General features: G+C 45.6%; 1 protein-coding gene across 2 annotated transcripts in view; it reads right to left on the bottom strand.

The window, feature by feature from the left end:
- Nucleotides 1–254: 254 nt before the first annotated feature.
- Nucleotides 255–23,093, bottom strand: part of TMEM67 (transmembrane protein 67) — a 60,461-nt gene continuing 37,622 nt past the window's right edge. For both annotated transcript variants that reach the window (XM_061565573.1, XM_061565574.1), the window contains 19 exons: nucleotides 21,591–21,677; nucleotides 19,888–19,953; nucleotides 19,625–19,778; nucleotides 18,955–19,054; nucleotides 18,113–18,212; nucleotides 17,382–17,438; nucleotides 16,672–16,770; nucleotides 15,680–15,778; nucleotides 13,341–13,427; nucleotides 11,526–11,616; nucleotides 9,225–9,358; nucleotides 8,725–8,865; nucleotides 7,269–7,349; nucleotides 6,283–6,399; nucleotides 5,009–5,125; nucleotides 2,967–3,071; nucleotides 2,058–2,160; nucleotides 1,518–1,660; nucleotides 255–970 (listed from right to left, as the gene is read on the bottom strand). In XM_061565573.1, coding sequence (XP_061421557.1) covers nucleotides 890–970; nucleotides 1,518–1,660; nucleotides 2,058–2,160; nucleotides 2,967–3,071; nucleotides 5,009–5,125; nucleotides 6,283–6,399; nucleotides 7,269–7,349; nucleotides 8,725–8,865; nucleotides 9,225–9,358; nucleotides 11,526–11,616; nucleotides 13,341–13,427; nucleotides 15,680–15,778; nucleotides 16,672–16,770; nucleotides 17,382–17,438; nucleotides 18,113–18,212; nucleotides 18,955–19,054; nucleotides 19,625–19,778; nucleotides 19,888–19,953; nucleotides 21,591–21,677 — 1,962 coding nt within the window. In that variant the 3' untranslated portion in view covers nucleotides 255–889. The remainder of the gene's footprint in view (nucleotides 971–1,517; nucleotides 1,661–2,057; nucleotides 2,161–2,966; nucleotides 3,072–5,008; nucleotides 5,126–6,282; nucleotides 6,400–7,268; nucleotides 7,350–8,724; nucleotides 8,866–9,224; nucleotides 9,359–11,525; nucleotides 11,617–13,340; nucleotides 13,428–15,679; nucleotides 15,779–16,671; nucleotides 16,771–17,381; nucleotides 17,439–18,112; nucleotides 18,213–18,954; nucleotides 19,055–19,624; nucleotides 19,779–19,887; nucleotides 19,954–21,590; nucleotides 21,678–23,093) is intronic.

Genomic DNA, 23,093 nt, shown 5'->3' with positions numbered 1-23,093 from the left:
CGACTGTGAGGGTGGGCACAAGCCGGCGTGAGTAGGTTAAACGTTGAGTTTTATAAGGGCACCACGGGGTGACCAGCCCCTCCCCACCAAGCCCCACCCCCCACCCAGCCCCTCCCCCCACCCTCCCCCCACCCTCCCCACCCAGCCCCTAGCCACCCACCCAGCCCCTTCCCTCAACCACCCAGCCCCACCCCACCCTCCCCTACCCACCCAGCCCCACCCTCCCCACCAAGCCCCTCCCCACCCAGCCCCTCCCTGCACGACAGACAGACGGACGGACACAACAATCCCCTGTGGGCTGGTGTAACCAGTGGGTTCCTACCAGTATTAGTATCTCTCGTGCTGGCACGGACACTACCTGGATTAACAATGTCTGTGCAGTCCAGCCAGGTATCACTGTAGCCGTACAAAGTGGGCTTTCTGGGTTTGGTGACAGTAAGATTCCTCAAACAATTAAGATTTCCAAATGGAGAGATGCTCTCACAGTCGACATCCAACCACCTCGAGTATTGGTGGGGACTGTGCCACTGCTGAGGAATCTGGGTTTCATGACAGATTTCTTAAACATTGAATATTTCTGAATGGTAAACAACACCTAAGATTAACCTGGGAGGTTAGGTATTGATTGTGGAATCTGCAAGAAAGAAGGAAACAACTAAGAAATGTGGTGACATCACCACACTGCTTACAGCGGTCTAATCAACTAGGATTATTTGCCGCAGACGGTGTAAATTCACCTTAGTTAACAAACATAAACACCTGCTTTAACAGCGGTGTTCTCAGTCACGTAGTTGAGTGTTTCTGTTGTTGGAAACGCCGAGACTTGCTTGTTGGCTCTCACACCGCGGCACAGAGTTGGTGAGAGAAGGCTCCACGTTCTCGTCGTCCGCTAAATCAGGAAGCGCTCGTCCACCAGGGTCTTCTTAACGAGGTTTCTTCGTGAGAACGACTCGCGAATTGACCGGAAGAGCTAATCCACACGGACACACACACACACATCAAGAGTTAGCTCAAAAGTCAAAGTGTCTCCTTGATAACTCGTAAGTCAGCAGCCACTTCCATTGACTGCCCTTGAGTCAATGGTGGAAATTCCACATTCCTATGGCATGGGTCAGTTATTCATGAGGATAAACTATGTTGATTTAACACAAAGTAATACAAATTTAATTGACTGGATGAATGAGGGGTAGAATCATGCTACAGCCAAGATTGAAACTTTTAAATAATGAATTGCCTGTTATAATCATTAATACGGACACGACATGAATAACAACCACGTTTAAACAATCTACTAGAATACGGCATAAGGAGGTCCTCACAAAAGGTACATTTGATTCACGATTGACTGCTCACAACTGTAGTAAACTGGATTTGCAGTCGTCACGTTCCACACCTCGCTGCTCTTACTGCCCACGGCAGACAGGGATATGTGCTGTTGGCTACAAATGCAGACGTGGTGCATCCCAATGTCCCCAGACTAATATCTGAATAGGCCGCATCCCCGAGTTGTGCCGCACCGTCTGAACGACGAAGGTGATGATGGTGGCGAGGGTGAAGTCCTGCGTGCCCATGTCGATGATGCAAAACAGCAGCGTGTCGAGCAGCAGCAATGTGGCCTCGTGGCCGTAGTAGAGGACATTGCTGAACGAGTGGGACTCATCTACAAGGCACAGACCACGCGGGGGCGTTTGACAATGCACAGGGGCAGCAGACACCGCACAGGTGACCACACTGGGGCTGCAGACACCACTATTGACACCACACATGGCCTATAGACACCACTATTGACACCGCACGCAGGATATAGACAGCACTATGGACATCTCACAGGAGCTGTTCAAGTCAAGGCTTGAGACTTCGTCTTCTCATCTGCTAATGACTGACCGTCTCCTTTGCCTCCATGAAGCGTACACATATTAATCCTTTCCCCAGGATGCCCCTGCAAAGCACCTCGTGACGAATTGTTGTAAACAGCTGCCGTAATGAGCTCGATGTCATGATGGTTATTTTACTGCAACAGCCGAGCGCACAACTGTCAGGTAACCGGGGGGACGTGCCGTTATATAGGAAGCTCTTGTCGAAGGTCTCCTGGAACTCGATGCCCGTGAGGCGCTCCAGCAGAAGCTTGTCTCGGATCATGTAGTCCACCTCCTTGTGCGCCTGCAAACGGCAGCGCACGCGCAGTCACTCGGCGGCGCCGGGAGAGGCCGACGGCGAGGTCCGACCTCCCTGTGTACGCACCACGGCTACACCGGGCAGCCAGCGTGGACTACGGTTGCCACCTGTCCTGGTTTCCCCAGGATCGTCATCTTATTGTTGACGCTGCTGTTCTGGAAAATCTTTAAATCCTCCCGGGGCATTGAATAGGCCGGCTTTTGTCAGTTGTGTGATAATGCACCACTTAAGGCGTGGTTCTCCCCTCTTCTGCCACTGTTGAGATATTCTTCTTCCCATAACATGTCCTGCTTTGTGGTACCTCAGGAGTTGGTCAACCGGAGTGGAAACTCATGGCTCCGGTTTGAGGAGCCAACAATGTCTGTCTACAATGTCGCTGTCTCGTGTAGATGAACCGAGTAACAGGGTTGTAATGACAGTGGCTTCCTCGGTACTTTATTCCACCAGACTGCCACATGCAGGGCCATGCAGCTTCCCACATGTCCGCTTGGTGTCCAGCACCGATGCATTATCCTCACACGCTGCCCGTCGCGTCCCCATGGTCAATTAATCTACCTGCACACATTTGTTGAGACTGGAGAACGCCTGAGTTTTCATCTCAAGCCAAAATAAAAGCACGGTTATTTTCCGTCACTCAAGAAGGAAAACAAGACGCTGAGTGCCCTACTTCAGCATATATAACTTAGAGCGAGGGAGTCTTTCCTACAGAGATTTCTGCAAGAAGACTAACGGAGCAACCTGCTGAGAGTGAGGCTTGAGGCTCAGTGTGACCTTTCTGGGTAAATGCGTACGTGGTCTACGAAGGAACACAGGAATCTGTTCATGGTCTGGTAGGCTCGCATGCTCTGCTCCATGGGACCTCCTTGGGGCCCGGCCATTCGTGGTGGAGCTGCCATCTGTACCACACACACACACAGACAGCTATTTAGTCTTAAGGGCAGTGGGGTAAGTGCTGTTAGCGTTCACTTATTAAAGGTAGTACTGCACACGGTGTATCTAGCACTGTCCACGGCCACCTTTATTTCCACATTGCTGATTCTCATACAGAGTGTCAGGTACTCTGTTCACGTACAATAACCGAGTGGCGGTGACGTCACCAGACACAGGTACTCAGCTAATGCTAAGTCAACCTAGAGGTGGTCCAGGGTAGGGTCAGATGCTACTTGCTACACTGGCTGGGAATTGGCTTGACTGCTCCCAACACACAAAGACAAAATCCCCCATATAACCAGTAACAGACTTTTGGGGTAAGTGCTGTTAGCGAGTATTTATGATGGCCATCATGGCAATTATGAGTGGCTAACACCATGCCTGGCAGCCTTTCTCTCCCAAATGCTGATGTTTGCACACTGCACCAGAGGTGCTAGTTTAATCTCGGGGAGGTCCAGGACTAGTTCAGATATTCGCCACTAATGTTGGCCGTGAGCAGGACTCGAACTCAGGTTGCCAGGTTCGTAGAGCAGTATGAGAACCACTACTGCTTCCTATGTACACACCCGGAGACAAATAATCACAGACAGAAGCGTACAAACACATGACCTTGCATATGCACACCTGCATATTTTCAACAAACTGCAGACTCCAACACGCTCACGTACAATAAACGACGTTCGCCACCGAGTGGCGGTGACGTCACCAGACACACACACATGAACATACCACAACTTGTGTTTGCGTTACCACTGACAATGTAGCACTGCTTCAAGGAGACGCTTCCATTCATTTACGTAATTATGTTCACGTTAAATAAGTAAAATCTTCACGTAACAAAAAATGACATTTTAACTTTTATTAAAAATTTAAGCAATTTTAGGCTTGGGTGAGAATGAGCAAGTGAAAATTCAGACGGGGCAAACAAGACAGATGGTTTAGAAGAAACCACCGGGACAAGTGAAGCATAAAGGGTGGACAGTATATGATAGACAAGTAAAGATTCACCACCCTGCTGCAATCACCCAAATTCCTGATTCAGGGTCACAATTTCCTTCTCAGAATCAATTATATTTTTGTCTGGTTTATTATGGTGCCTCCTTTCTTTTAATTTATGTATTATTTTCTCTCATTCGCTGCAATAACCAATGGTAACAGCATATAATTGCGAATAAATCTTAAGTAAACAATTGTTATGCATACAATTTGATGCATATTTTGTGAACGTAGCATACAATTGTTTATACGCCACGCACAAATCAGAATCTTAATTTATCCTGGAGATAAATTACAACAAACAAGAAAAAAAACGATAAGTATAGAAGACGTAAGCAAATCACGACAAACAAAAATCTAAATAAATAAATACAAGTTCAAATTACATAAGTATATGCATTACCAAGCTTTAGCAAGGCAGCAAAACAATAGCAAAAACAGTCCCAGACAACAGCAAGACAACACACAGTCCCTCAATAAAATTGCACATTAAATTCGAACTATCGACACACGGGTATGGATCACAGTTACAAATCACGTGGCACTTGCGAAGCAGCACAACGTGAACCTAACGCTAAACACCAACGGTCCGTGCAGCTGAACGTGACGATCTGGACATCTATACACACAGATTTATAATTCATCGTATTCCTCCAGTATAAATACATATTCCATTTCTAAAATAGGAGCGATTTGGCGCGGCGGGGAAACCGTGGTGGGGGTGACGGGTGGGGGCGACGGGCTGGGGGCGACGGGGGGGGGGGGGGGGGCGACGGGGGGGGGGGGGGGCGACGGGGGGGGGGGGGGAGGGGGGGGGGGGGGGCGACGGGGGGGGGGTGGGGGGCGACGGGGAGGGGGCGAGGGGGGGGGCGATGGGGGGGGGGGGCGACGGGGGGGGGCGACGCACCATGGCCAGCGGCTGGAGGATGCGGTCGTAGTGCAGGCGGGCCGCTTGTGTGAGCGCCACCTCAAACGTCTGCAGCTCCGTGCCGGGCACGAGCCCCCGCTGGCTACACAAGTTCTCCTGCGGGATAGAGCGAACGCGTCAGGAAGCGGGGGAGTGGAGGGCAGCAGAGATGTTTTAGTCGCGAGCGGTCGAACTGGGGCGATTCCTGTGGGAATTGTATCCCAATCCCCGTGATTCCAATGCGGGCGATTCGTGTAGGAATCACGATTTCCATGTTAAAATCTCCAGTTAATTGAATGGGATTCTGACAGCATTACCTAAATGGATTTGAGATGGATGGAATGTACGTATGTATGTTGAACTTTCACACCGTACATAGCCAACCCTGTTAATTGGAGGTATGGGGGAAGGACAACAAACTAAGCACAAAAAGCAGTTCTAAAGAAATAAGTATTCAATTTGAATTTGAAAGTGCATAGCTCCAGTGGCTGCCTAATATCGAAAGGAAGAGCATTCCAGATGGCCGCAGAAGTGCATCGGAAAGCGCGCGATGCAGTGACCATCTTTGTTCGATGGTTAGCCCAAAAAGAATCTGCAGTATATACATGGGAATGTGCCACTGGATTATCCTTAATTTGAATGGACTGCAAGGAATCTCCATTGAAATGAACTAACATTCTACGCTGTCAATCCCATTCATGTGAATGGATATGAATACATCACCATCGTCCACAAAATCCCTATTAAATTCAAGAGAAATTCTGGGATTGACATCAAATGCATGGGATTCTATTGCATGATCTTTAAGATGTTGCATAATCCTATTCATGTAAACATTTAAATGCAGTAATATGGGGACAAAGACCATAAAATGAGAAGCTAAAGAGCAATGCTCACTACAATGAGCTGTGAACATTGAAGAAGGCAGGTGGTGGGATCTGTCCGCCACCTGAGTCTATGAACCCACACACAAGTGGGTCTGGCTCATGACGTCCTGGTGGTGATCCTTCGGCCCTCTACGAACCCTCAAAATGCATCTGGCTAGACACTAGTGCCAGGGTGATATTATTGCTACTTAGTGGCGAATGACAGCTTCTGACATGCCTATATGTGTGTATATTGGTGCATGTTTTTGAGTGTACATGTGTGTGTGCCAACGTCTGCTGTGCTAGCCTTCGTAGATGCTCGCTAATAGCACTTTCTCCTACAGTTTGTTAAGGCTATACGAGGGATCTTTATTTTTGCCAGCGTGCACGCATGCGTGCGAGCGAGACCTCTTCCTTCTTAAGATTGACGTGCATGTCCTCCATGTTTGTGTCGGCGCGTCCATGCACAGAGCGCCCGTGGATGTAATAGCCGAAACAGCGATTCTCCAGGATCAGGATAGAGATCTGCAAGGATCATGTGTACACGCATCGCACACACAGCCGCCACAATCAACATCACTCACTCGTTTCTCCAGCGCTCACAACACGTTCCTTTCATATAAAGTTTCCGATAAACCGTACGTGATTAAGGACACGTACCACCTGTACTGTCAGGCGGTATGTTCATTTTTCGATTTAAAGCTTTCGTGACTGCAGGGATTCATATTCTTGGTTCTTTCGGTAAAGTCACGTAGAAGGGAAATAATAACAATAATAACAATAACACAATAAAATTATCACGACGTTTCGATTGCAACACAAGCAATCATCATCAGATGTAAAAACCACAGCAAGAAAATGTGAAAAAAGTGCCGGTTTTCAAGTTTAGTTGTTTTATTTTTATTATATTATTATTTCCCTTCTACGTGACTTTACCGAAATAACCAATAATATGTTCATTGTTGGAAGTTTATCATGCGTCGGAAAACGTGAAGAAAGAGAATTAAAAATAAAAGTTTACTATAAAAAGTCAATAACTACTGTAAACCTAATCACTATCAGTAACGCAGATCAAATAATGGTAAGTGATTGATGTTCGACTTAAAAACAATACAGAGATAGGTCATGGGTTCTCAAGAAGAGGGAGGCAAAGCACTGCGTGGCAGTTCAGCAAGGAGACACTGTGAGATGGACAGAGGTGAGCAACACGAGTGGATTGATGCACCTTTGGAATGTGAGAGACATTAAGAAGAACACTGAGAAGAGAATTACCTGTAAAATCGGCAAAGGAATGCCAAATGAGCAGTGATAAGAGAATGAGGAAAGAGAGGAAGCCAGCAAGCACGGGGCATTCTCCTGTACCCCACTACCCTCCCAATGGGACAGCCACTCACGTTGCTCATGGAGCACAGGTCCACAAACTGGCGGATCTTGTCCTCCACAAAGCGCTCGTAGATGATGGTGTTGAAGATGACCTGGTAGAGACATAAATTGCATTGCCATGAGAACGCATTCCCCCTTTGATTAGGGAGCCAGTTTCAGTCCCGCTGCGGGATGCTACAGAGAGCGCTTAGCCCAACATTGGTATCCTGTAATGTACTTTGCATGGGCCTGAGAAGTGCGTCCTCAACTGTGGTGAGAGTGATGGCATTCACCAACAACTACATCATGATAAAAAATTAAGTAAATTTGGCTTTTGACGTAATTCATAATATTCCAGCTCTAAGGATTTAAAATGTTTTGTTTGCCCACCATGCAACAAATACTCTTCGAAAATATACCACCTAGTGTAGATAAAAGAAACAATGACTCCACACAATAAAATATATGCCATATTAAATTTTGTTTGCAGTTAATAACACTAAATTCTAGCTCTGAGATGGTCAAGAAGTGGACATCATCTAAAGCAGGGCAATTGTGAAGTGCAGCACCCCCAGCATAGACAAGGCATCAAATGACGGGGACTCGGAAGTAGTTCTTTGATATAACCTTCAGCGGACTGTTTTCTAACACAGGGTGAAGCACTTGTCCTCCAAAGGGTTCAGAATGGTGACTTTGTCTCGTGACCCGATGCCAACAGTAAAAAAAAAGATTAAATAATTCTCAAAGCCATTACAAGTGTAGTGACTGTGAATGTCACTGTGTGGTGCCGGCCTTGCGAAGCCACGGCGGATAACGTGTTGTCATTATGTGCAGCCCGGTTACTGGGCGTAGTACCAGCCCTAGCGGAGCTTGGGTGAGCACTGGTTAGCGTGGAGGCACCGCGAGCAGTGTGCGGTTTGAGTTCTCGGTGAGGGAGCGAGAGGGAGTGTCAGCCAGCCAGGGTTACGTTGGGGCACGATACGCTGGTTGACCTACCGACACGTGACCGGATGATATTGGAGGGGGGCCACCGGTGGACGGGGGCCGCTGGGTGGTCACGTGGTATAGAGGAGCTCTCGGGAGCCTTCAAAAAGGAGCTCGAGAGATCTAGGTGGGCGGGGCGAGAGGCGGAGCCAGCCGCAACCCGGGCCGATATAGCGGGGCCCACGTGTGGGGCTGGGGTTCTAGACTGTTGGAGAGTGAAGATCCACGTCGGGTTGAAGAAGCCTCTAGCCACGCAGGATAGCTGGACCGTGTCTAGTTGTGCCGTAGCGTGGTTAGATGGGCGTTCAACACCCGAGTGTAGGTTGTGTTGTGTTGAGTTGATGTAATAAATAGTGTTACTCCCAAGACGTCTGCAACTCAGTTGGACTCACTACACAAGTGAATGCTGGGAGAGTTCTGAACTTAACTGTTTTGTCTCATGACGTCCAAAGCACAAAAGTTATGTTTAAATGTGAGAAGAAGAGAAGGCTCGCGAATTATCACCTGCACGGCGCCAACAATGAGCCATACAGACGAAGCGACTCCAAAACGCAGGATGCGGCTCCATGAGGCCTCATCAGCATTCGGAGCTGGCAGCAGTGTAACTTTCAACTCCCGTAGACCCAGGTTCTCAAAGCCTACGACCTGCAAAATTAACCAAAGCCACCCCCAATGATCATCATCACCATTATAAGTAGCTGACACCATCATCATCATCACAGTCACAATCACCATTGTCAACACAACTACCATAACAACATCGCTATTACCACCAGAACCACCACAACATTAATACTGCCATCGTCATCACCATATTAATCGTCGTCATCATCATCACCACCACCACTACATCACCATCATTGCCACCACTACAACCATCCCCATCCCTCTACAACTGCTCGAACGAACACCCACGATAAGGCTGTACCACTTAGTGGAAGGTCAACAGCACCCGTGAGACACAGTGAGACCGTTTCTCTGCTTGGTACGAACAACAAAGTCACCTTGAGGAAGAGTAGCACCGCGAAGAGCTGGAGCATGGGGCTTAGCTTGCGCACCGTCTGCAGCTCGTTCCACTCGTTGGCCACGAAGAACGTGCGCCAAACGCTGACTCCACGTGCAGAAGCAGCCTCCGCCCCTGCAGCGAGATTCGCTCGTTATGTAACGGCCGAGTGACGCTGCAGCTCGAGCGCTCGACAATTTTAATCGGAAGGTCACGAGTTCAGATGATGGTAAAGTGCAGAGTCAAGCCTATTATCATCATCATCATCATCCCCCCACGATCGGTGAAACTGGCACCACTTTTTGCGGGGCAGTCAAGAGGAGGATTGTTTCAGTGAGAAATTTGGTCCCGTCAGAGGACTGAGGAATTTTCACAATTGACTCAGGACCACCAATGGGAATGAGTGCTGCCTTATTGTTTGTTTAGCAAAGACACTTTGATTTAACGTAACACACAGCAAAGGATGAACAGAGTATTTTTTACATATGTTGTGCATTGGGGGTTCGTTAAACTATGTAATACTCTCATAAAAGAACCATATTCTTCAAAAACATATCAGTCTAAACTATATTTCTCAATCAAGGCAGTTGGCTAAAAGTGTGAAAGAATGTCACACTCTTTGGTAGCTGGGTGGCTCAGAATGGTTATCGTTATATGACTGACCAAGCACCATTTAAATTCGAGGTTTCAGCCAACCATGATTAAACTGGGTTCCTCAAGTGTATTCTAGATTTCAAGTGTAGCCAGTTCATGGTCTCAACTTGGTCACAAATGGATGTATGTTAATAAAAATCATGGGAAATATGATTTTATACCTAATATTTCAAATTCAAGCCCTGACTGAGGATGACATATTTAGATTTTAGTGTCATATAATGAGCACTATTTTCAGGGCTTAAAAGCGTGAAGTCTATTATTGAATGAAAGAGACCTAGTAAAGAGATTTCCAAAACAGTTCCGTGAAATCTTGCTGGGCCATTTCCCCACGTGATGTGACGTTACAAAGTTTACTGCGAGTTCCGGATAAACATTCCTTTGTCTTGTGACGCAATGCCATACACAACTGAAACATGATTGGGGATTTCATAAAAAAATCCTGTTTGTATCTTGAATGTCAATTATTACTTGTGTATGAGCACTGTGGCAGCTGTAATAGTAAACATATAAATAAATAAAAATACATTCTCTAATGACCTTAAACATGTGTTTTCGTTGAAGGACAAATGAGTTTTGATGTTGCGGCAATGGTACACCCACACAGATGTGCAGGGTTTCATTTTCAATTCCGCAGCATCCATCGTTATTGGGTTAACCTGGGACTTGCAATTAACATGCTAAATTGATTTGAGTGATGGGTTCCAATGAAATTATCATTACATTTATTGGCCACGTGCTGGGCACCAGGCTATATATATATTAAACACCAACACTTGCCCATTTATGCACCCAATTGCAACGTTTGAATGTATGCCTCAGGTATTAAAGTAAAATTTACAAGGATTTATTGAAGCTCTTGGTGCACGCATTAAGGAAGTTTTCACATGCCAGAGACGAGCATTATAATACGAAGTATATGCATAAGTCAACCACTGATGACTTCCTATAAGGTGGCACTAAGTTTATGGACCCTGTAGTAACGAGAAGCTGCGTCAATCTCTGAACAGGATTTGAACTCGCACGTTTCCAATCAAGGGTCAAGGAACATAACCATGTTCCACTGTGCACATTAAAGAGCCTGCGATGTTACTTGTAAGAGTTGGGATATTTGTGAGCTAATATGAAGCACAAAATTACTAATTTTTTATTCTGACATCTTCCGCCATACAAACTCCCTCTACCCATGTGGTGAACACACACCCCCCCCGCCTCTCCCTTTTACTTTCTCTTACACATCCCTCCCCCCACATTATAACAAAAACTAATGTTCTACCCACGTGACTTTTCTATGTAAATAAGGCAATAGATTCTCTTCTCCCCTCCCCCAGGGTTGACTGTTCCCCCCCTTAAGCAGACTGAACGTGTCAGGTACATTGGCCTGGCAAATGCTCTCGTACGGTTGTTTTCTGTCACCCATCACTTTCCTACGGGCCTACATTCTTGTGTACGACAAAAACCTAATAAAAATATTATGAATAAAACAATTCAGACATGTTAAAATTGTAATATAGAAAAAACTGCTCTGAGATAATTACTGCTCCCCAGGTCTCTGATGAATAATGTAAAACATCCCATCGGGCTTTCACTCGATTAAATAAAATACATTGAGAGACAGTTACAAAGAACAACTCAGAAGGTACCTTACCCTGTCTGGCCTTGCCTTTCGGCCGCTCCCAATCAAAGAAGAAGATGTCAATGGAGACCTGTGTAGCTATGAGGTGTAGAAATTGCACTGCCTGCACACACACACACAGCAATAACAGCAGCGATGAAAATGACCATGCCATCACTATGGAAACTGTGCCAGGCTAGGTGCACATTGGGGCCACACCTAGCAGCATATGGCAAGTTTGTTGGAAATATTCCAGAGTCCAGAAAAAAAGGAATGCATTCTAGAGAACAACATGGAGGTGGTCTGAGCACTGGTTGAGCTGCCACTGCAGAGGACCTGGGTTCGAATCCAGGCAGCTGCTCACGGTTACACTGGGCTCTCAAGTGTAGCCAGTTGTGGTTACAGATGTAATAACAGCCATAGAGGGTTCACGTGGGGATTGGCTTGCCGGTCCTGATTTGTAGCCAATAAGGGATGAGCAAGGGAACATGGCCTCTGCGTGATTGCGGCGTGTTAGCAGGGGGGAGTGGCCTGGCCATTCGGGGCCCCAGCTAATGGGGAGCCGGATCAGAGGTGTGGTCCCGGGATTGACAGGGAACCATCGAGAATGGTGAATGCTGTCTACGGAGGATTGGCTGGGGGGTACCACGTGACGAAGGGATTAAGAGAGAGAGAACGATCGAGAGCAGACTGGGGAACGAGCAGAGCAAGAGCCACGCGCGTACGGGGGCTCTGGGTGCCACGTGCGCGGTGGGAACTTGGTGTGAAGTCTGCCCGCTCTCTGTTGTCTGCCAGCAACGGAGAGTGTGTGAGTAAAGTGTATTGTGGAAGTGGAAATAAAAAGGACCGATTCCGAAGCCGTCTCTGAAGGATTATTACACAAATACAAAAAAAAATCATAAATATCACGTTGTCATGCAACACTCTGTGGCAGAGTGTATTGAAAAGTGTACCATCTACATTTTACAGGATATGCCGGTCATTTGAAGGATTGTTCATAAGTCTGACGAAAAATATTGTTAGTGGGCCATTCTATGGCACGCGCTGCGTACAGCTCTGTCGAGTTTCATTTATTTTTCAACTCATTACATAATGCCAATGGCACAGTTGGAATTCATTTAGAAAAAAGACGAGAAAAATATTTTAAAACAGTAAACACTCAATCTCTGCTGCACCAAGTCAGAAAAATACTTGTTATATTTTCCACTGCAGGAATATCGTTGAATGTCGCAATTTACCAACACGGTCAATTAGATGAAGGTGAAGCTAATGTATTACCACTAAATTGTAATATACTAGACATCAGCATTCCAAGTATCAGTTATACTGAGTATCGCTAAAGAAAGGACTCCATCATGGCCATCACCTGTATTACCCACTTATATGTGACTGTAGCTATCATTATCGGCCATGGTGGATGAAGACATCCCCAAGCCTAATGGGATAAAAATAAGTGACTGTACTTCACCACGCCAATCATTCCGAATCATATGACCTCAGCTACTTCGCAATTAGTCAGACACAGTTAGCAGACTATTGTAAAAGATGGTATATACAAGAATACGAATTGGGAGTAATTACTAGTAATTAGGAGTAATGCATTGGTGGTTGCCCCAAGGCCACTGCCATAACAATTAGGATTTTTCACTGACCATCGAAATGACAGCGTCAATGTTGTACCTCGTTACATCACAGCGACAGCACTTCCAGAATGGTTATGTGGGCATCGTAACACCAAGGGGCATCGCTTGTCCTAGTGTCACAGCCACAGAATGCAAATGCCTGCAGAGAGACACTGCACAGCCCTAGTACACAGGTGAATGTGCGATTGACGGACGCTTGCCGTGCCTTGAGAGCGAACGCGCAGGACAGGTAGATGATGAAGCTCCTCTCTTCGCTCGGCGTGGGCAAAATCACGGCCACGGTTTGTTGGCTCTGTTTGGGGGGGGGGGGGAAATCGCAGTTTAAGGCCATCGTGTGCTGCATTGCCACTCAAAAGCAGCAGCAGCAGAGCAGTGTCATATTATCATATACTAATAATAATAAAGCACTTCCATGTAACATGTACAGCCCTATTGTCAATCCACTGCTGAATGAGGGTCTCCCCAGGCCACTTGGTCGTGGGGGTTATTTGACCAAATTTAACGACGCTGGTCGATGTGGGAGTATACAAGTACAGTAAAACAAAAAGATGTCTGCACTGCCAACCTCATGGCCCATCAAGCCCTATGACAACCTGTTTTTGCATGGTGGTCACCCATCCAAGCAATCCCAAGCTCAACTATGCTTCGCTTCTGAGATCTGATGGGATTAGGTGCATTCAATCACCATCATTATCACGACCCCTATCACAATCACCACCACCTACAATATCACTATTATCACCACCTACACCACTATCAATGTCACAAAACTTTCATTATCACCACAACCATAACAATAACTTCCTACAACACAATCATTATCACATCACCACCACTAGCAGTGTTGTCACTATCACCACCATTATCACAAACACCTACCACCATTAGCATCAACAGTTTTTACGCCACTACCTCTTTGATCACCATCACTTACATCATTTGTTGTGCTGTGTCAAGGCTATGTAACATTCCCGGTCCACTATCAGTGCTGAAAAACACTTTGAGTAGAATCTCAGCCTGTCTTCTTGCTCAAATAAGCAATGACGTCAATTTAACTCCACCGGTGGCTCTAAGCCAATCAGTGGCAAGGGCCAAATTTACCCACAGGTCACCAACTGTTATCTTTCCTACAAAGAAGTACGAATTGTATTGACAAAAGACGGACGATGGGCTAAGTTGACCGTCGGACAAGGATTTGAAACCTTCAAACCTTCCAATTGAAAACTGAGCACTCTAATGACAGCACCACAAAAGAAGAAGCATTCGAAATCGCTCACTTGCCATTGCCAGATATAACTCACGTGTTGCTCACATGCCCTGGGAAAACACAGACTTAAATGATGTCATAGTAGATATAAAAACAAAAAAGGAAGCAAAAGAAGTGGACTTGCCTTTGTGGACTGAGGGAAGTTAAAGTGCAAGAGCAGAGAGGAAACAACGACACTGTTAAGAACTTGGCAGGAGAAGATGAACTTAGGAAGGCAATAGAACAGCAAACATGTAGGAACGTTAAGGTGTAAGTGTTCGTGATGGACAATGCATGACCTCTCTGAGGGCACCGTTCCCGCTAGCATTGTCCTGGACCAAGCGCTGGTGTTCATTTCAGTTTTGCGCAGTAAGATACGACCGGTGTGCCAAGTGAATATCAATTACCACCAACCATCACTTATATTTGTCCAGTTATTCTCCAGCTCTCTCATTACAGCAATAATTGTCACCCTTCATTGCTCCTGAGATGTAAAATGGTTTGGGCTAAAAGGTGATGCTCATCTTGCACTTGTTGAGAAAAATTATTCCATCTTTAGGAATAGAGCAGAGCATCGGCATTTGCTAAGGACAGCACTTTGGGAGCAATAGACACCCAACTGCAGGGCGAAAAAGTTTCAGCAGTAGGCAGTCCAGCAAGTAGGTTGTTAACTGCTGTATATGTGCACAAAGTTTGATGCCAACCCGTCCGATGTGTCAGTTTTCTCCAGGTGCTCAGTCATTCACATACGGGAATACGCAAACATTGTACAAACATGCCAAACAAACAACTTCTGTTTTTATCCCCCTATTTCATTTTCACGAGAACTATTTTGTGGAAAGCTACCACTGGTTATCAACTTAGTGATTATTCATCCCGTGACAATTCGATCTATTGTCACAATTCTGGAACAAATTATTTTTCATTTCGGTTCATGCATAATTTGTAGTGGCTCTGGGATTTTGTGAACCGATAACAAGAAGCATGTACAAATGAACAATAATCCATTCATACATCAAATATTTGGTGAATTATATTGTGATTGTATGAATGAATTTAAGTCAATGATTCAGTACATTATTACATACCTTGCCCTAGCTATATCTTAGCATCTACATGGGCCAGTTATGTACATATGTAGCCTTGGCAATATCCTAGCATATACATGGGGCAACTATGTGCATATGTAGCCTTGGTTATATATGTCGATGCTCTGTGTACCCAGCCATGCATAACGTGGTGTAAAAGACATCGAATTGTTATTTTTGGATGATTTCTATGCACTCAGGAGCTCCCACCTTGAAGATGATGAGCCAGTAGAGACCAGTGCCGAACGTGACGATGAAGAAAACATTGGAGAGCGCGCCCGCCAGGATCAAGAAAAACTTCACGAGTGACTGCAATGTACAACAACATACACCATCAACGTAACAAGAACTGATTTTTGTGTTTAGTTTGTTGTCCGTCCCCCGCACCTCCAATTAGCACGGTTGGCTACGAACGATGTTCAACATGCATGCAACACTGTACGTTCCTATTGTCGCTCTCTACACAACTGGTAAGCAGCACAATGTAGCCAGTATCTAATAAAGTTTAGATGGATATTTTTAAATAAGTAGGATCCCTAGATTATCTATTAAATATTGATAACAATTGACATTTAAACGAATGGCCTATGGGCCTCTCAAAATCAAGTCAGATTAAAGTGTTTCCCTGATCAAGCAGGCAATGCGGTTGCACCCATATGTGACAGCAGCCCATTAACAAATGGCAGTCCACATTCCCATGAGAAGCAGCTATCTGAATGGGCTTTACATATACTTCCAAATGTATACGTGGCAATTTTTAGACCATATTCAGCTTTATTTGGCTTCTTATTCTATACGTGGCCTCAAACTAATACTAACTCTGCTTTAAGCGCCCAACATTGTTTGGGACTTATTTTGGTTTATATCCACACTGGAGTGGCAATGGAGTTGGTTCATTGCACCTAACGTTGGACCCTAACGCCTACATATTTGGAGTTTGCCTGTTCTGCCCATGGTCCTCCAGTTTTTCCCTCCACATTTAGAAAAATGCGTTTAGAGTATTTGGCAGCAATAAATGTCCACATAATAAGCCACTTCGTTGAGCTATCATTTGTGGCCAGGTCGCTTCTGAAAAAGAGCTATGTAGCTCAGTGGGCCTTGCCTGGTAAAATAAAAAAAATTGTTAAGTTTATTATCCTATTACCAGAGCAACCAAGCTACCCCCTAAGCCTTCCACTCCCTCTGCAGGGTCAGACACTCACGCTGAATTCCACCATCTGCAGGCCGGCCCGACGGCGCCACCCAGTAGTCTGCATCATAGCGTAGAAAACAGCCAGGCTGCCCAACACTCCCAGCGCAATCTGTCTCGTGAACAAACACGCACAGAGATGTTGATCCCCGTAAGATTGATATGCCTTAGGGGTGGAGAAAGTGCTGTTAATGAACAAGGCACGCATTAAACACATGCACCAGGTACTAAGTGGGTTGGTTTCAGATACCACTTGGCACCAATATGCAAGGCAAGGATCAAGCTCAGGATATCCAAATCGGAGCAGTGTGCCACTGAAAACACACACACATACCACAAGGATGCATACAAAAGTAAATGCACATACACACACACCACACATAAATTAACATGCACGCACACACACTCGGACACAACACCAACGCACATCACTGGGTGATATTGATTAGAGGTCATTGTAGGCAAATATGACACTACACCTTGTCATAACTTCCTTACTTTTGCCGAATCCCAAATATCTCGCACATTGAATACCCCAACTCTAAAGTCTGCCTCTTATAGTCCAATCATCATTACCATCTGGCTTTCGATCTTGTCCCTGGCCACATATTCAGTAATCTGTCCTCTTCCATCCTGTACATTTGCCTCACTGTTTGCAGCCTCCTCGTCCTAATTACATGATTTCCTGCCACATTCTATTCTAAAATTGTTTTCTTTACTCACGTCTGTCTGGAGCTTTGCATCTGCTTGATTTGTCTTGTAAACGACAGAAAATGACACCTTTGGGAAACAGAAAAAAACCATTCAAGTATTTGTAAGGTCAAAATATTACAGTATATGAATTATTGACAAACGCATGCATTGTAAAACGTACAATTTACAGTTAATATCATCACTTATCATATTCCAATGTTGCGTCAATTGAATTTGTACCAAAAGGAAAATAACTGTGCTTCTGGAAACCTTCAATCAGCCGAGGATCACGACTCGTCAAGAAACAGCTTCAGAACATGGCGTACAAAACTTTCGCTGAAGTCACTTCATATCGATATATTTCGCTCAAAACTTGATGGTGCTACATATCAGATATACGTATTACACTTTATAGCTGCACAAGGCCAAATCAGCATAAAATAGAAATGACCTATTGTTTTTTTGTGCGGTTATTGGTGACTGGACTGAAACCATCAATGTCACTCCACTAGAAAGCTCAAGTGACAGAAACCAATATTCGACCTTAGAATCTCACTGGAGATGGCTTATTGCTACGAAAAACTGTCACTCATTCACACTGTTACAATATAAACATATAAACAAAAGCGAGCTTTTGATGCCCAGATAAGCATTCATTACTATGCAAAGTAGGGAGTCTAAAAGGAAGATAGAATAACATTGCATTAAGTGCTAGTAAATTAGGTGGTAAATTGTTTAAAAATTAAAAAGAATAAAAATACCTTTACACTGTCATTTGAAGTCTTACTGACGTTAGTGTACTCCACTGTGATGAGGGGAGGGTAGATTGTTCCATTGGCACTGTTGGTCGGCATTGTGATTCTGGCAGAAACACACAAAAAGCCCACAATGATCCACCGGTAAACATCCCCCATTCTTATGACAGTGGTGGTCTGTCTCTCCACAAGACAAACACTGTCTGTCCATGAAGCTTAAGAAGAAAGCCACAATCTGAACACTAACCCATGGGATGAGCACCAACTCGTTGCCTCAACACACTCACACACTAACCCTGTGGCCTCAACACACAATTATCCACAGCCAAAATATGAACCAAACAAGGATTCCATTATTCCTCTTACTAAATCTCTTCCATATGCAAGGTGCACGGTGATGGCTGGATATATTAATCCAATTGAGATAGGCACGCTGGGGGGGATTTCAAACTCCTCGTGTCTATTTGCAGCTAAGGATGAATTATAGAGAGTTTCAGGAACGTATCTGTAATGTTTTATTTTTAGGAATGGATTTGAACTCGCACACTGCTCCAATCCAAGTTCCCTTTTGCAGGTCGGGCGCTATTCCTCTGTCGCGTTTTCGCCACGCACTGCCGCGGGTGTCTTCAGGAGTTGAAGGCATTCACAGTAGTGTGTGGTGAAAGCGCGGGAGAAGAAATGCTCAACACACGGCTCCACCTGGGAAAAACACGTGGCTTATAAGCGGCTGCAAAAACATTCGTGGTCAAATTAAATTAGCGCACTGCTGTGGATGGATGCTGATTTGGTAATGGGTGATGCGCTGCATATTCCTTTAAGAAATAGGCACGTTGGGCGTGTAAACTCACGAGATGGTGATGGAACTGGCGTAGTTTATGGCGTTTGAATAAGTCCAAGCGTCCACCAGAAAAAATCGCCGCATCAGCCTCCACTGAGTTTGATCGCTTTCTGCAAGTTACATATACAAATGCAAAGACAACACTTTCCCTTTCAGCCTTCCACTCTGTAAAGGGGGGTGTTGGAAGTGAGCACTTACGAAGACTGGCAAGGCACATGGGGTGGCAATGTGGTCAGAATGTCGTATGGCTGATAAAGCACCAAGGTGCCGGTGTCGCCAAAACCATGACTGGCCACCTTTTTCTCACCATTTCCAACGTTTACAACCTGCATCAGCTATGCATTTTAAAGCTGAGTTTTAAAAATAGATAAGTATTAAGCTTCGACTTAAACATGGGAGAAATTCAGCAAGTGTGAACCGGGGGGGGGGGGGGGGGCAGATCTCAAGAGAGTGCGTTGAGTACAAATGAAAGAACAACTTCCAATTGAGTGGTCAACCGTAGGGGTTGGCAAGAGACTTTAATTGCTGGAACAGGGGGCAGTAAAATATGTGGTCACAGAATCAGCCATGAAGGATATTGTGGCTTATCCAGGAGTGAACAGTCAGTGGAGGGATCAGAAGTTTGGAGTGGTGTATTAGTCTCATTCAAAGATGTGGGAGTCTCGTGAATTGAACATTACGTTTGTTTGGAGTTGCGCTCCCTATTTGCAGGTTGGCATTGAGGACTGGCAGCGCATACATATATGTCTTCCCGCCCTGTGTGAACTGCACGTAGGGATCGTAAAAAATTGGCTCCGGGAAGAGTTCCTGTAGAGTTGTCCCCGACAGAGTGCACTGGCAGATGGGTATAAAAACACACACAATCGGACACATACAAAGTGAGTATAGCATATACACACTAACACAGAGGATGCATGAAGACCTGAGGAGACACGTTACTCACAGACTGTGCGTAGGCCGTGCCAAAGGTGTACGCCGCATCCAGGCGGGTTAGGGTGCCGGGGCACAGCTGTTTGTGTGTGAAGACCAGACCAGAAAACACATGTCAGACACTTGGGGAAACAACACACATTATTGTCCATATACTGAACACTGTTAATTATGCAGACAGACTGACGCGACTTCAAACTATCTTAGCCATTTTTCAATTTAAAGCTTTCGTGACTACAGGGATTCATCTTCTTGGTTCTTTCGGTAAAGTCACGTAGAAGGGAAATAATAAAATAATAAAAATAAAACATAATAAAATAATTCTCACGACGTTTCGGCCACAACACAAGCAGCCGTCCTCAGGTGAAGACCAGGTCTGTCGGGGAGACAGCGTCTGAATGAATTGCGTTGTGGCCGAGACCTGGCGATAGCCTCGACAGACCTGGTTTTCACAGCGTCTGACGCTGTCGCCTCGACAGACCTGGTTTTCACCTGAGGACGGCTGCTTGCGTTGTGGCCGAAACGTCGTGAGAATTATTTTATTATGTTTTATTTTTATTATTTTATCTTAGCCATATTCTTGGTTCTTTCGGTAAAGTCACGTAGATAGAAAACTAAATTCAAAATTAAAACCCATTCAAGGTAAATTCAAATTGTGATCATATGAGCACGAGGCAGTGTTTAACTTCTGAATTAGAGGTGGAAGTTCCTAATTTATATCATGTGGGCCCATCTCTCCAGAAGATGACCACTTTTTAACGCACACAAAGTTACAACATCTAATTGGCCCTGGAGGGACAAAAGGCTCGCCAGATCCTTGGAGATTTCACCTCTTGACCTTTACATCTCTGAGTCCAGCCAGCTGGATAAATCCAGCATACCGATTAGTAGTGCATAAATAACGATGGCCAGAGATTGTACCTAAGCAACAGAGGCTGTAGCACAGCATGTACTGCATTTTCCCGCATATAGCCCGTATACGCATATAACCCGCAGACGCATATACCCCACAAAAATAGGGTTTTGTGTAAAAACAAATTTCAGATATCCCGCACCTCCATATACCCCGCATGCATTCGTATCTGTAACGTCGTTACCGCAGCTTAATTCCATCATATTAATACAAAGTTTACATTTGTAATACATTCCACTATCAATTGTTAACATTAAAATCATAACGTGCACAAAGAAAACAAACTAACCGGAAACGAGTGAATTTAAAACAGTAAATAAGTAACGAAAGTAAACATCCAATAAATAAGTAGCACATAACTGGTAGACAAGTACAGTTTTCGCACTGGTAGATTGCGCACTGCGCAGATAATAGCGGCACTACGATAACGCTGTCGCCTCACCCCCAACCCCCCCACCTCTCCCATCGCCGGTAAACAAAGTGTGCGCACGTTTAATTGTACAAACAATTAATTTAAAACGTGATAACATGTGCAATTTTAGTGTGAGTGGTTTATTCAGCAGTGCTTTAGTCAAAGGTAAGTGTTGCATAGTGGATAGTCCCCGCAGGGTCTTGTTTTGTTTGTAAAAAGTGGTATACCCCGTGGGTTATATGCGGGAAAATACGGTAAACCACCGTGGGAAGAGTTAAACCTATCCATTCGCTGTAGTGCAGTGCTTTCACCACCATGTCATTACAAGCCATATAGCCACCGAGTAACAATGGATAGTTTAAAGCAACACCAAGTCAATGGTTCACCTCACCTGCAGAAGGCCGCCAGTAGCCCATTTGTATCCCAAGAATTTCCCACGAATGTCATACATACCTAATATCAGCCGCAGTTGTATCCCCTGGCACAGACAGAAAAAAAGGAATTAAGTCTCTAGGTTGTAAGGCGCTATATAAACACAAACGGAACACAGCATGTGAGCCACTACTTATTGATTCATTATACTGGTAGGAACCTCCTGGTTACATCAGCCCACAGGGGATTATTGTTTCCGTCCGTCCTGCATCCAAAAATGGGAGGGGTGGGGCTGGGTGGAGAGGGGAGGGTGGGGAGGGGCTGGGTGGGGAGGGTGGGGTGGGGAGGGGAGGGTGGGGAGGGGCTGGGTGGGGGGTGGGAGGGGTGGGGCTGGGTGGGGAGGGGCTGGTCACCCCATGGTGCCCTTATAAAACTCAACGTTTAACCTACTCACGCAGGCTTGTGCCCACCCTCACAGTCGGCCATATTTGCTGAATACACCACGCCGCCGTTTACCCTGGCCATTGACCGAGCAACCCAACGTTCCTACCAGCTCCCTTCGCAGGAATGTGTTTAAGTGGCAAAGGTCAATATTCTTCAGGGTGCTGTCGACAACATTTAGTGTATGTGTAGTAGGTTCAAGGAGACTCGGACGACGTATTCGGAGGCACACTTATTTATTAACCACAGTGTATATTGCAGGCCGAGATATACAACACTCGAAGGGTTATCGGCCCCTTCACCCGTCTAACAGGGAGATCCCACAATCCCTGTCCCGGCTAGCCTACTCCTAGGTCCTCCACTACAGGGCTAGGGGAGGCTAGCTGACCCAGCTCTGGTTAAGCTGGGATTACGGCACCCTGAGTCCCCAGACCGGCTCTTAAAAGAACATCGGCTCTGGGCTCTCGGGGCCACGCCACTGGCTTGCCCTGGTCGGTCCTGAGAAGGACAGCGATCCAGGGGAGTCCCAGGGCCTATCTAGCCGGTCTTCTTGCTTTGCTGGTTTAAGCTGAACACTGAACCCCGAGCCCTCCGGCTCACCGCCTTATATAGCAACTCCCCCACTGAGGGGTGGGGCCGTGGGGGATCCCAGCGCCGTGTTAGCCCCCCAGGCTAAACGGTGCGGACGTGGATGTAAGCATCTCTTCGCGTACGGGCATAACCCCGCCCTGTGTGTTTATTTGCCCTCCCGTAACACCTCTACATATGCACACAGTAAGACACCACGAGCACGTGAATAATCACAATAAAACTACTAGGATTCAGTATAAATACCAACATCTATAACAGCCAGCCAATAACTAATGCAAGTTATTAAAGATTCTAAGAGCAATTGGAGACACATCACAAACTATCGTGTACGGTCCTCTTGTTTAATGCTGTTATTTTTTGTAAGTTATATCACTATGCCAATATTGTTATTATATTTGTATTAAGTATTCCTCGAACATGAGATGAGTAATTCAATGGGATCTCGCCTGGTTTAATAAAAGATCTCACAGCAAAATAGGTCAAAGTGTCT

Source organism: Lethenteron reissneri, chromosome 35, assembly GCF_015708825.2.
Source record: "Lethenteron reissneri isolate LAM-NWPU_2019-01 chromosome 35, ASM1570882v1, whole genome shotgun sequence".
Classification (NCBI taxonomy): Eukaryota; Metazoa; Chordata; class Hyperoartia; order Petromyzontiformes; family Petromyzontidae; genus Lethenteron; species Lethenteron reissneri.
Note: the sequence above shows the minus strand (reverse complement) of the source record. Positions and strands in the feature narration are given on the sequence as shown.